The 14,685-nt window shown below is 44.1% G+C and overlaps 1 protein-coding gene across 1 annotated transcript in view; it reads right to left on the bottom strand.

Annotated features, from left to right (window-relative positions):
* Nucleotides 1-14,685, bottom strand: part of ASCL1 (achaete-scute family bHLH transcription factor 1) — a 158,092-nt gene that overhangs the window by 6,035 nt on the left and 137,372 nt on the right. The window contains exon 3 of the mRNA XM_023631353.2: nucleotides 14,350-14,496. Coding sequence (XP_023487121.2) covers nucleotides 14,350-14,496 — 147 coding nt within the window. The remainder of the gene's footprint in view (nucleotides 1-14,349; nucleotides 14,497-14,685) is intronic.

Genomic DNA, 14,685 nt, shown 5'->3' with positions numbered 1-14,685 from the left:
ATAAAGCAGATAAACTTGATTTGGTACCCAGGTTCTGTTATTTAACAGCGATGTGACTTTGAGCAAACAGCCTACACTCTGAGTCTAGCTTTCTTCCTCCGTACCATGTCCATAGTTATAGCATCTACCTCCAAGACTTGAGAGATTTCAACGAGATGTATATGAAGCACTCCAGATCTGGAGTCTGGGAAGGGTCTGGGAAGGGATGAATAAGAATAGCTGTTCTAAAGCCATTCTGCTGTTTACACAGCCCATCCAGGATGGGGTTTTGGGAAGAGGATGCTTGACATCTTGGAACCACACTGTGATCATTACTACAGCCATTGGAGATCCCATGCTATCCTGTCCTACTGGCCCAGCACCTAAGAGTGGGTAATTCCTGTCATTTTTGAGGAATAGTGATGATGCTCCCAAATCAAGATGGTGGAGATAGGAGCCAAATTTTTAACATTGACAGTAGTAAGTGAGATCACACACAGACCCACTTCACGGCCGGCACATGGAGGGGGCTTCAGCAGAGCCACCGGCCCTGACCTCCCTTGCCACCCACTAGGCCTGACTCTGGGCAAGTCCCCAGGCTTTACTTCACCAGGACACTCAAGGTCCCATTTATCTCGATGTGGAGGGAAAAGAAAACAGCTCACAAAAGGAGTGTTTGATACCTTCATCCATAAATGAAGAGGTGGCACTCCCTTGGCTTATCTGTCAAGGCTGTCAGGATAATTAAATCTGATGTTCTTTGTGAATTCACTTTGCAAATCCCTCCACACGTATCAGGGATTGCCATTCTTATGAGGGGGAGGCAGGACACTGACCCCCTTTGGTGTGTCCTACCCAGAATATAGACATCTCAGAAAAATGGGAAGGTTTCTCTTTCTCCTGCAGTACAATAAGGGCCTTAGTTTCTGCACCTTCAGCTGCCTCTTCTATGTGAGGGAATCCTGGAGGTGGACCACTCCTTATCTTGAACCTTCTCCACATTCAGCACCAGGATCTACATGGGGAGATGGCTTCCCTAGTGACATAGGAATCTGCTACCCAGTGAACCTGAGGCCCTGGGGCCCTGAGTCTCCTGCCACCTTAATTTCCACTCAAAGTTCGAGGCCAGGCCAATGCCAGCTTTGCTTGCACAGAATCCTCAAGCTCCAGAATTGTGCCCCTTCTCTTCTTGGAAAGGAGATACTCCTCATCTCTTTTTAAAAAGCCCCCTCTGTGCTTCTTCTTGGAGGGGAGGAGAGTTAATCTTAAAAGTGAAACTAGGTTTTCCATTGAATGGATCATTTCATAAAATTATACTTATACTGGATCCCACATAAGAAGCAAAGAGATTACCAGAGAACACAGGCCTTGATTCTTGATTTGGACACAAGAGTGTTAGCGCAATCCTTGATTTTATTGAGCACCAAGCCCCAGAAGCCATGGATACTTTGAGAAAAGTGGGTGTGCAGGGCATTCATAGAAGATCCTCGGTTTCCAGTGCTATAACACAGGGCCTCTGTGCCTGGTGTATGCGGCTCTAAGCCTGTGCTTGACACTGTCCTCCCCAGGGAAATGAAAAGTCCACAACTGCATAATCTACAGTCTCCAAGCACACCCTCCCAAGGTAACTTCAGAAGCCGCTGCCCACTCTGAACTGGGTCGGGCCTGGGATGGACTGTTCAGTGGGCAGAATAGCACAAACCACTGACTTGGCTCGGCTTCTTGGTCAGAGCGGCCGGGCCCGCACCTGCATCAAGGAATCCAGGCTTCTAACAAATCTATTTGCTCTTTCAATACGCCTTAAAAAGAAAAGAAAAAAAGCTGGAAAAACAAAACAAAAAAAGCACAAACTATTATTTTACTGTGGGAGGGGAGATGGGGATGGGGGGAGGGGGTAATTTGCAGCCACCCTGGCCAGCCAGTCCTTTTGAAGTTCTCCAAATAAGGAGTAACGCTAAGTCTTTATTTTTTCTAAAGCCCCATTTACATTATGATTAAATACCTTCCTCGGATAAGGATAAAGAAAGTCGTTAATCTATATAGCTCTGCAAAGAATCAATACATTCTAAACTTTTGTAGGATTTGTTACACTCTATTTTGTTACAGTAGCCCAGCTTCTCTCCGTCTAGGCACATGGCTCTCCTTCCCTCCCCCTTCCCCACCTCGCCCAAGAATGAAAATAAAGTAAAGGTCTTTCACGGTAAACAAAACCAGCTGATTCTTCACAGAGAACCCATGAATAGCTGGAGAAGAAAAAAAAACTTACAATAAATGGTGCATTTTTTTCTCTGCTGGGTATAGTATTCAAGGATCAGGGCAGTATTCAAACAGAGGTCCATTTTTTGCTCAGCAAGAGAGTTTAGAAAGGAAGCGTGGGGTCCATTCAGAGCTTTTCCCCCTTCACAATCGCAGGGTTCTATGAAACCTATCTTCCATGCCTTGTCGGAGTGTTTCTGGGGACCAATTAGTGCTTTGTTGCACGGCTTCTTTGCTGAATCTTTGAGCAGCAAGAAAAAGCGCTCTCGAGTCTCCCCTTATTTTGACCATTTCTGTCATTACTCAGTGTAATAATTAATATGACAACTGGACGCTCGAGTTTGTATAGAAACACCTCAGCTACAGGAGCGAGCGTGCAGTGGGTGGTAACCAGCCGCACATCAGCCGGAGAAGCCACACACACAAAAAGGAATGAATGGCCGCAGAGAAAGAGAAGGAATAAAGATAAAATAGTTGGCACAACGCAGAACATAAAACAGACTCGAATGGAGACAGGGCGGGGGAAAGGGGGACAATTAGAAGGGGAGGGGGAAAAACACCCTACAGAGGTTAACTTATTTTGAAACTGTTTTCTGAATAGAACCGTGGACGTGAGCGGCCGCTTTTCAGCCCAGCGCGTTTCCCCCCAACTTTCTGAACTCTCTGGAACACAAGGGGCGGGCAGGAGCGTGGGGAGAGAAAGAAGGCTCGCCCAATCTTTAGGTTCTCCCCAGGATCCTTCGGGAATGTGCACCCAACACACCACCCAGCTCAAGTTCCCCACTCCTGGTTTGGCTTTCATCTTCGCAGAAATATTGTTCCCCTTTGCTCCAACTTCAGTCTTTGGAGCTAGCAAGAGACAAGAACCGGCGGAAGTAGTAGAGGAGAGAAACAAGCGCCGCACCACCCTCCTTGGGGTGAATCTTGTGGAGAGGGCATTTCTGATACATCCCAGCAATTCTGAAGAGCAGCGCCCTGCGGGGCTCCTGGCGTGGAGGGTCTCTCCCCGGGAGCGTCGTCCAGCCAGACTGGGCGCCGCGCCCCAGCCCCGCGCGGGGCCGCCTCTGCCGCTCCCGCAAGTGCGCCCCGGGGTTTCGACCCGCTCCGTGACGGCATAATAAATAATTAGAGGGTTTAAGCGCGTTAGCCACAGCTCATGCTAATGAGCCAGATAAGGGCTCACGCTAACCCAAGGTGACAGTTTGCATATAGGAGGGAAGAAAAAGAGTCCTGCTATTTTTCCCCAACTTGATTGCTCCTTCTCAAATTCATGCGTCCCCTGTCCCCTTCCTCCATTCCCTTCTTCTCCTCTCCCTTATCTCCTGCCACACGCACAACACACACACTCCACCCTCTTTTGACCCTTCCTCGGTCTTTCACCCCCACACCGGCCGCATCGTGACGTCACAAAATCCCCGGGTGCCTAAATCTGACCTGCCGGGAAAGTTCACTCCCAGCGCGTCCCGTCCAGTCTCAGCCCTCGAGTGGAGACGGTTCGTATGCCTTTCTTTACACAGTGTGGAACGCACCAAGACTCCCATCCTCGGGGAAGGAAGTTAAAGCTCAGGATCGGGGGTCCCTGAGCGCTTCGGGGGGCCAGCGCGCCCTTAGGTGCTCTCTGCGCTCTGCAGGGTGAGGGGAGCTACCGGCTGGGGCGAGGAGCGCAGGCGTCCGGAGCCCTGGAGCTCCTGAAATGGTCCTGCCGCCTCCCAAAAGCAGGGGCACTTTGCCGAAGTGACTGAGGTCAGTCGTGTGTCCCCATTGTGTGGCCACGTGTCCTGTGTCCATCATCACCTCGCCAAAGTCCGAGCTCAGCCCGACTCCTTGCGGCGCGGCCCGGGAACGCTCCGGCCTATAAATCAGGCAGGCGGCTGCGAGCCGTTTCCCTCTCTGTGCAGACCTGGATGTTGGCCCTGCGGGCCCAGGGCAAGTTTTGCTCCCAAGAAGTTAGGAAGGAAGCAGCCTGCCAGGGCAAGGTGTCCACCTGGGAAACTGTGCACCTGCTCCAGGTCGGCCAGTTAACGCTTCCCTCCCTCCCACCACTCTTCCTCAGGACTAGTATTTGCACCACCAGCAGGGTACTTTCTTTCTTTCTTTTTTCTTTTTTTTTTTTTGGTGAGGAAGATTGGCCCTGAGCTAACTTCTGTGCCAACCTTCCTCTATTTTGTACATGGGACACCTCCGCAGTATGGCTTGATGAGCAGTGTCTGTGTCCAGGCCCAGGATCCCAACCCGAGAACCCTGACCGCTGAAGCAGAGTGTGTGAACCTAACCGCTATGCAACCCTGCTGGCTTGGGTACTTTTTTGGGGAGGAGGAAGGAGAGGAACAAGGTGATTTATAAGACACAGATATTCGTTGACATGGAAACTTAAAGAAACAGCAACAAAAACAAAATTAAATGAGTTCGTATTTGTAAAAGGCTGAGAACAATGCCTGGCACACAGTGAACGCATTTAACAGGCGTTACTAAATAAGTGCAAGCATATTGAAATACCTAACAGAAGGTATGCGCTATTCATCTAAGATGTTCGAAAATACCATTTTGATGTCAAATGATCAAGGTTGATATGTTCATTGGTTCATGAAATAACTATTGAACATAATTGTAGATAAAGAATACAATCATTGCCTTGGATGAGCTTGTAGTTTAGCCGACAGAAAAGGCGGTGTATAAGAGAAGAAGGTGCATTAAACACACAGTGGGGGCAACAATGGAGAGCCCGCTTCCCTCAGGCTCCATTCCTCTTTGGACTCCCACCCTCCTCCAAATAGTCCACCAGGTTACCCCCAAATAAATAGACAGTCTAGGTACAAAAGGGTGGACTTGTTACGCAAACACATCCCAAAGTCATCCAGTCTCTCTTCCCCAAGGAGATGGTGGTCCCTTAGCTTTTCCTCTACGACAAGTCTTGAGCAGACTCTAACCAACGCCACATACACACACACTTTTAACACTTGTTGGTGTTAGGTGCAGTGAGAAGGCAAGTCACTTGAAGTCCAGAGGGACTCCAGGGTCTGGAACTTCCTAACTCTGTGTCCCGGGGGAAATTGCTCACACTCCCCTAGGCTGTTCTTCTACAGTGTGAGAGGGCTGAGTGAGGTGCTGCCCCTGTAGACAATGCAGGCACGACCACATGACTCTCTGGTGGCAACAGCTCCCCTCTAAGCAGACAAACGTCTTCTGCTCTTCTTTCCTAAAGCAAGAAACTGTAGGGAGTAAATGACCTCACCCACAGCTTCACCAGGCACACCAGTCCTTGCTGGTGCCAGGATTATGGCTTCTGATGGCCGGAAGGCGGCGTCATGGGTCAGCATGACTTTAGCCCCAGGGACAAGTGTAAGAGGTGGGCCACTAGCTCCTCATCGGGATTCACGTGCGAAAAGAAGAAACTCACCACTCTCGCTGACGGCTTTGCTTGGGTAACAGGGCTTCCCTCTACTGCTGGAGCAGTTTCTGATTTGGGATTTGGGGTTTGGGGACCTAGGAAGCTCGAAGTCCTCCGTGGCGGGTTGCGTGAGTCGCTCGCCACCTGCCGGTTATTTCTCGAACTGCAGCGAGGACTGCGTGAAAATCTTGCAGTTCGACTCATACATTACCACGAATCTCTTCTACTAATTCTACTCCATACCACTCAGTTCAACCCCCCACAATACCCACATTAGGTGCCTGTTAATATTCAGATTCTGAAGGTTCATCCTAGACCCACCAAGTCAGAATCCGTGCAATCGGCCTTTTAAACAAGCTGTAGAGTAGTCCTTTTGTACGTAGAAGCTGGAGAACTAGTTATCTAGAGGTATTCGAGGTGATGAAACACAGTCTCCATTACTCAGACCCGTGAAGAACAAATCTCTTCTGATAAAGTTACACGAGTCCTATAAATATCCTTTCTTTGGGTAAAGGGATGTCTGGTGACTTCTGAGGAGGGTGGAAAGGACTGGTGAGTTATTGCAGAGATGGTCTTTGATGAACGGGACCCAACTCGCAGTGGGAAGAAAAGGGCCATGGGACCAACCTGCTCAACATGGAGCCTTTCGCTTCCTTGACTTTGGAGACTCCGGCAGGCTTAACCTCCTCCTCCCTTCATCCACCTCTTCCAAAGCTGCATCTTGGACTTTGCTACACCCAGAGCAGCTCCACCTTTGGAATCTGAACCTTCCATCCTCCCCTCTGATTCCTTCTGGTTCCCACTTCTGCTGTACCTCTCTCTAATCTCCTTTCCCAAGATCTATTTCTTCCCAGTCTAGTCTCTCTCCGACTCAATCTGGAAAGTGTGATTGATTGTTCCACAAACTTATAACTTATAAAATGCTTACCTTCCCATCTTAAAAAACAGGCAACTCATTCCTTGATCTTATGACCAGTTTCACCCCTCAGTCAAGTTTCCGATAACAGTAATCTACGCCCATGGTTCCATTTACTTATCTCCCACTTACCTGCCTGAGCTTCATCACCACTGGAGTTCCTCATCGTGATGGTTAATCTTATGTGTCAACTTGAATGGGCCAGAGGGTGCCCAGATATTTGGTTAAACATTATTCTGGGTATGTCTCTAAGGATGCTTTGGGTCAGATTAACGTTTGAATCCATAGACTGAGTAAAGCAGATTGACCTCCCCACTGTGGGCGCACCTCACCCAATCCATTGAAGACCCGAATAGAACAAAAAGGATGAGTAAGGGAAAATTCACACACTCTCTCAGCCTGGTTGTCTTTAAGCTGGGACACTGGTCTTCTGCCTTCAAACTTGGACTTGCATGGAACTTACACCATCGGCTCTTCTGGTTCTCAGGCCTTCAGACTTCAGGCTGGAACTACACCATCTGCTCTCCTGGGTCTCCAGCTTGCCAATGACTGCAGATGTTGGGACTTCTCAGTCTCCATAATCACTTGAGCTAATTCCTTATAATAAATCTCTCTCTCTCTATGTGTGTATACACACACACACACACACACACACATATACATATGTGTGTGTGGATGTACATAGATATAGATACATATATACGTAGATAGATAAATAGATCTCCTATTGGTTCTGTTTCTCTGAAGAATCCAGACTAACATGCTCATGAGTGGCTCCCTTTTCCTAAATGTAATAGGTACTTCAGGCCCTACCTTATTTGATTTCCCCAAGCGTTTGGCACTGTTGACTGCTCACCTCTTCTTTTCTTTTCTTTTTCCTAGCTTTGCTTTTTATTGAGTTCATACTAGTTTACATCAATGTGAGATTTCAGTTGTACATTATTTCTTGACTGTCACCACATAAGTGCTCCCCTTCACCCCCTGTGCCCACCCCCTGACCCTTCTTCCCTTGGTAACCACTGAACTGTTTTCTTTGTCCATGTGTTTGTTTATATTCCACATATAAGTGAAATCATCTGGTGTTTGTCTTTCTCAATCTGGCTTGTTTTGCCTAGCGTAATTCACTCCAGATCCTTCCATGTTGTTGCAAATGGGATGAATTTGTCTTTTTTATGGCTGGGTAGTATTCCATAGTATATATACACCACATCTTCTTTATCCAATCACCAGTCGATGGGCACTTGGGTTGTTTCCATGTCTTGGCTATTGTGAATAGTGCTGCAATGAACATAGGGGTGCATATATTACTTTAGATTGTTGATTTCATGTTGTTTGGGTAGATACCCAGTAGTGGGATAGCTGGATCAAATGGTAGTTCTATTTTCAGTTTTTTTAAGGAATCTCCATACTGTTTTCCATAGTGGCTGCAGCAGTTTGCATTCCCACCACTAGTGTATGAGGGTTCCCTTTTCTCCACATCCTCTCCAACATTTTTTATTTTTAGTCTTAGTGATTATAGCCACTTAGTGATTATATATAGTGAGTATGGTGTTGGCTGTGACCTTTATTATGTTGAGGTAATTTCCTTCTATCCCCATTTTGTTAAGAGTTTTTATCATAAATGGCTGTTGGACCTTGTCAAATGCTTTATCTGCATCTATTGAGATGATCATGTGGGTTTTATTCCTCAATTTGTTGATGTGGTGTATCACGTTCATTGATTTATGGATGTCGAACCATCCCTGTGTCCCTGGTATACATCCCACTTGATCATAATGTATGATCCTTTTGCTGTATTGTTGAATTCGGGTTGCCAAAATTTTGTTAAGGATTTTTGCATCTATGTTCATCAGTGATGTTGGCCTGTAGTTTTCCTTTTTTGTGTCATCCTTGTCAGGCTTTGGTATCAGCATGATATTGGCCTCATAGAATGTGTTTGGAAGTGTTCCATCGTCCCTAATTTTTTGGAATAGCTTGAGAAGGATAGGTATTAAATCCTCTCTGAAAGTTTTGTAGATTCCCCAGGGAAGCCATCTGGTCCTGGGGTTTTATTCTTCGGGATATTTTTGATTATGTTTCAGTCTCTTTCCTTGTGATTGGTCTATTCAGATCGTCTGTTTCTTCTTGATTCAGCTTTGGGAGGTTGTAAGAGTCTACGAATTTATCCATTTCCTCTAGATTATCCATTTCATTGGCATATAGTTTTTTGTAGTATTCTCTTATAATCCATTGTATTTCTGTGGTGTCCATTGTTATTTCTCCTCTTTCATTTCTAATTTTGTTTATCTGAGCTTTCTCTCTTTTTGCCTTTGTAAGTCTGGCTAGGAGTTTGTCAATTTTATTAATCTTCTCAAAGAATCAGCTCTTTGTTTCATTGATCCTTTCTACTGCCTTTTTTTTGTTTCAATAGTGTTTATTTCTGCTCTGACTTTTATTATTTCTCTCCTTCTGCTGACTTTGGGCTTTGTTTGTTCTTCTTTTTCTGATTCAATTAGGTATAATTTGAGATTGTCTATTTGAGATTTTTCTTGTTGTTAAGATGTGCCTGTATTGCAATGAATTTCCCTCTTAATACAGCTTTTGCTGCATCCCATGTGAGTTGGTATGGTATGTTTTCATTTTCATTTGTCTCCAGATATTTTTTGATTTATCCTTTAATTTCTTCAATGATCCATTGCTTGTTCAATAGCATGTTGTTTAGTCTCCACATCTTTGTCCCTTATCAGCTTTTTTATTGTAATTAATTTATAGCTTTATAGCATTGTGATCAGAAAAGATGTTTGCTAGTATTTCAATTTTCTTAAATTTATAGAGGCTTGCCTTGTTTTCCAACATATGGTCTATCCTTGAGAATGTTCCTTGTACACTTGAGAAGAATGTGTATTCTGCTGGTTTTGGATGGAGTGTTCTATATATGTCTATTAAGTCCAACTGGTTTAGCTTTTCATTTAATTCCACTGTTTCCTTATTGATTTTCTGTCTGGATGATCTATCCATCGATGTGAGTGGAGTGTTGAGGTCCCCCACTATTATTCTGTTATTATTAATATCTCCTTTTAAATTTGTTGATAGTTGCTTTATGAATTTTGGTGCTCCTATGTTAGGTGCATAGATATTTATAAGTGTTATTTCTTCTTGGTGAAGTGTCCCTTTGATCATTATAGATTCCCTCTCTTTGCCTGCCTTATCTTGAAGTCTACTTTATCTAATATAAGTATTGTGACACTTGCTTTCTTTTGTTTGTCATTAGCTTGGAGTGTTGTCTTCTATCCCTTCACTCTGAGCCTGTGTTTGTCATTGGAGCTGAGATGTGTTTCCTGGAGACAGCATATTGTTGGGTCTTGTTATTTAATCCATCTTGCCACTCTGTGTCTTTTTATTGGAGAATTCAATCCATTTACATTTAGGGTGATTATTAATATATGAGGGCTTAATGCTGTCATTTTATCATTTGTCTTCTGGTTCTCCTGAATTTCCTTTGTTTCTCATCCTGTGTATTTTGGTATACCTATCGAATTATGTAGTTTTTTATGATGTGTTTCTTTGTTTTCTCCTTATTTCTTATTTGTGTCTCTGTTCTGCTTTGTTGTTTAGAGGTTTCCATGAGGTTTGTATTCAGAAGCTCGTGTATAAGATAGTCCATTTTCTGATGGCTTCTTATTTCCTTAGTCTAAACCAATTCAGTCCTTTCCTCCTCCCCTCCTAAGTTGTTTTTCTCACACCTTATTCCATCTTGTGTTGTGAGTTTGTGGTTAAACTGAAAAGATTGTCTTTGTTTTTGGTGGTTTCCTTCCTTATTCTCTTTAATGCTATGCTTGAGTATTTGTTATCCTATTCTGATTCTGTCTACCTATTTATCTCCTTACTCCATGCTTTGGAACCCCTTTCTCCTTTTTTTTTTTTTCCATGTATGAGGACCTTCTTGAGGATTTCTTGTGGTGGGGGAGTCTCGTGACTACAAACTCCCTTAACTTTTGTTTGTCTGGGAAAGTTTTTATTTCTCCATCATATCTGAAGGATATTTTTGCTGGATAGAATATTCTTGACTGAACATTTTTATCTCTTAAAGATTTGAATATGTCATTCCATTCTCTCTTGGCTTATAAGGTTTTTGCAGAGAAATATGCTGAAAGCCTGATAGGGGTTCCTTTGTAGGTTATTTTCTTCTGCCTTGCTGCCCTTAGTATTCTTTCTTTGTCATTCATTTGTGCTAGTTTTACTACTATATGCTTTGCAGTAGGTCTTTTTACATTGACATATCTAGGAGATCCGGAAGCCTCTTCCACATGGATTTTCCTCTTTCCCTAGGTTTTGGAAGTTCTCTCCTATTATTTCTTTGAACACACTTTCTGCTCCATTCTCCTTCTTGAATACCTATAATTCTCATGTTGCATTTCCTAATTGAGTCAGATACTTCTGAGAGACTTTCTTCACTTATTTTTGGTCTTAGTTCTCTCTACTCCTCTGTCTGGAGCATTTCAACATGTCTAGCTTCGATTATGCTGATATGCTCCTCTATAATGTCCACTCGAGTGTTCAGGGAATCCCTATTTTGTTTTATCTCTCCCATTGTGTCTTTAATCTTTAATATTTCTGATTGATTCTTCTTTATAGTTTCAATCTCTTTTGTGAAGTAGCTCCTGACCTAGTTGAATTGTTTCTCTACATTCTCTTTTACCTCATTAAGTTTTTTGATGATAGCTATTTTGAATTCATTGTCATTTAGAGTACATATTTCTGTGTCCTCAGGACTGAATTCTGGGTATTTGTCATTTTCTCTCTAGTCTGGAGATTTGACATAGTGTTTGATATTGCTAGAAGAGCTGGTTCATTCCTTATGCATCCTGATATTATTTGGTCTGGTTACCACCTATCACCACTGGGTGGGAGTCAAGAGCTGCATATTCTGAGTCCTCCACCTTCAGTTGAGATCCCAGGCAGTGGAGTGGCGGGGCGGGTGGGGGGAGAGGGGCTTTTTCCTGCATGCGCTCCAGGCTTTCTCACTCTTCTCTCACTATCTTATCTCCTGGGGTGTTGGCTTGATGAGGTCACCCCCTGCAAAATCTCTTGCCCCAGTAGAGGTCTTGCCTCTAGGCTGCACAAGGACCCCTTGGGGGTCCTTGATGTTCCCGCAAATGGACATCCCCTCCCCTGTTCCTTCCCTCTCAGAGCCTCCTTTGGTCGTGGATCACAGTCTTTAGGGGAGGGAGCGAAGTTTTCTCTTACCCCATTCCAGCTCCTCCAAGGGGGCCCCAGTCTTTCTTCCCCCTGTCGTACGGCTGCGTGTCTCTTGCATGTTTTTTTGTGTTGTGTTAGGATGTCCTCTGTTGGAGTATGGATCAACCTTTTCATTGTATGTTGGAGGGGAGAGAATCCCAGGGAAGTTCATTCCACCATCATGCTGACATCACTCCAACTGCTCACCTCTTCTTGATAATCTCTCCTCTCTCCTCCTTCACTCCTTGTTAGCCCTCTTACCATTTTTTTCCTCAGGATTAGTTTTCAGTTTCCCATCACAGTATAAAGTCTCCTGGTGACACCTGCTGTGTTTAGGTTTTAGTTTCCACCTCTTTTGCTGATGACTTTCAAATTCTTGTTTCTAGCTTGGACTCTCCCAGGGATCTCAAACTTGTGTGACCTGCATCACTTCTCCAGTGTTCCATTGATGTATCAAGTGCAACATGTTTGAAGCTGGGCTCACCATTCTGACTCCCTCAAATCTTTCCCTCCTTTTGTGTTCTATATTTCAGGGCTTGGTGTCACCTACCCACACTCTCAAAACAAAATCCTGGAGTCATCCCAAGCTCTCGCTGCTCACTGACACCCTCTCCACAATTACTGAGGCTTAACTATATATATGTAATTAACTATGCAGTTATAAGTATATACATGCAACTTATATATATGTGTGTGTGTATATTTAAATCATTTTCCTCCTGTCTATCACTAATATCATTTCCCTATTTCAATACCAACTGGTCATCCTGCTTCCAGTTTCATCTCCCTCAAATATCGCCTCCTAATTGCTGCCAGAATGATCTAACTAGACAACATAGTCAAATGTGTCAGGAGCATCAGAGTGTAAAGAAACGGTGCTTATATCACAGCCCAGGAAAAGTAAACTTTTCAAAGTATAATATACCTTATTGCTCTTCTAATCAAACCTTTTCAATAGCCTCCCAATTTTCTTAGGATAAGAATCCACTGCCCTTGAAGTTCCGTAATAGTAGGGATTTTGCTTTGCCTCCTTTTGCATGTCCAGCACTTAGCATGGTGTCGAAACAAGGTGCTAATAGATGCTTGTTGATTGAATAAATGAACTTGGTGGGACTAAAGCTCTTTCACTGGTGTAAGATGTATGCATGTATGATACAGAAAGTGGCATGCAAAAAGCTCTTATTGGAAAATTTAAAAGACTCAGAAAAACTATCCTCCCCCTCTTGGTATGTCCCCCTCATTTGCCACTTGGCATAGGCTCTCTAGGACCAGTAGTGATCTCTTTATGTGAATATCTTCCTAGTCTTGAGGAAAGCCATCAGGTCTTCTCTCCAAGGAACAAATGGAGCCTGGCACATAGCAGGTACTTAATTGATATCTAGTACAGTTGATATTGATGGATCACACAATGAGGGTTGTTTACTTGTCAGAACTTTTCATGGGGCCTGGCCCCGTGGCCAAGTGGTTAAGTTCATGTGCTCCGCTTTGGCAGCCCAGGGTTTCACTGGTTCAGATCCTGGGCATGGACATGTCACTGCTCAACAGGCCATGGTGAGGAGGCATCCCATATGCCACAACTAGAAGGACCCACAACTAAAATATACAACTATATACTGGGGGGATCTGGGGAGTAAAAAAGCAGGAAAGAAAGAACTTTTCATGGATATTTTCTCAAATGTGTGAGAAGCAGGAGTGAGGAGCAGGAGGAGCAGGGGCCTTGTGTTGGTGAGTGCAAAGGGTTTGGGTTGGTTGGGCAGGGTGGACTGGGCTATGGGAAGCCTTGAATGAAAGACCAACAGTTTGAGTGTGATGGTCTGAGAGATTTTTAAACAGAGGAGTGACACTATTGTATCCATGGATGATAAGTCTGGAGCTATGGAAGAGGGATTGATGGGGACAGACTCTGACTAGCTCAACTCCCTTTTCTAACATCACTTTTCATGAGCTGGTGTAGCATGCCTACTACCATTCATTCACTCATTCAACAGACACTAGAATGTAAGCCCCAGGAGGGCAAGGACTGTGCTTGTTCCATTTACCGTTAGTTTTTGGTGTCTAGAACAGGGTCTGACACATGATAGGAGCTCAATAGACATCATTTGCATAAACATTTATTGGATACCTACTCTACGCCAAGCATGTAGTATGTTCCAGGATGCAAAGATTAAAAAAAGACTCAGTTCCTGTGTTCAGGGAGCTCACATAATATTCCTTTTTGCAACAAAGCAAGCAAAAAGGCAATTCTGAACACAAAACCAGAATGCTAACATGAGCTGAGGGAGACCAAAGAAAGGGGAGCTAACTCTCCTTGGTGAAGCTAGGCAAGCCAATTCAGGGAAGCAGTAACAGAAGAGGAGTGCCAAACTGTTTGAAGTCATCAAAGCTTTGCATTAGAAGCAGTTCATGGGCCCTAGATCGATCAGTGAAGATTTCAGGCTATGCCTATATGAGGCTCGGGCTATTCTTTCTAGCTAAGAAATTCTCACCTCTCCTTTCTGCTTGGGCATCATCTTCCTTCCCTAACTATCACCATCCACACTAGAGGCGATCGGTCACCTCCTGTGCTCTCCCATAGCACTTGGCCTCCACTCACCTGCTGTTAGTGCTTGTTTTATCATCTGTCCTCTCGTAGACTTTAAGTGAAATGTGAGCAGAGTACTTTTCCTGTCTTGTCCACATAATTCTCATTCCAGGGCAGATCCAGATTTGGGAAGCCTGAGGCTTATAAAACTTCAGGGCTCTATTTAACAAAAAGAATATAAAATTATAAATGTTAGGTAGAAAACGGAATATATCCTTAGAACAAAAATACAAGCAAATTACACATTATATAAAGCTAGTAAAATGCCAAAATTTCCAAATAAATTAACATATTTTTATAAGTTAATTGTCTGCAAAACTTCTACGATAACTTTTTCTATATATTTTG

Source organism: Equus caballus, chromosome 28, assembly GCF_041296265.1.
Source record: "Equus caballus isolate H_3958 breed thoroughbred chromosome 28, TB-T2T, whole genome shotgun sequence".
NCBI lineage: Eukaryota > Metazoa > Chordata > Mammalia > Perissodactyla > Equidae > Equus > Equus caballus.
This window is presented reverse-complemented; position numbering and strand designations above follow the sequence as displayed.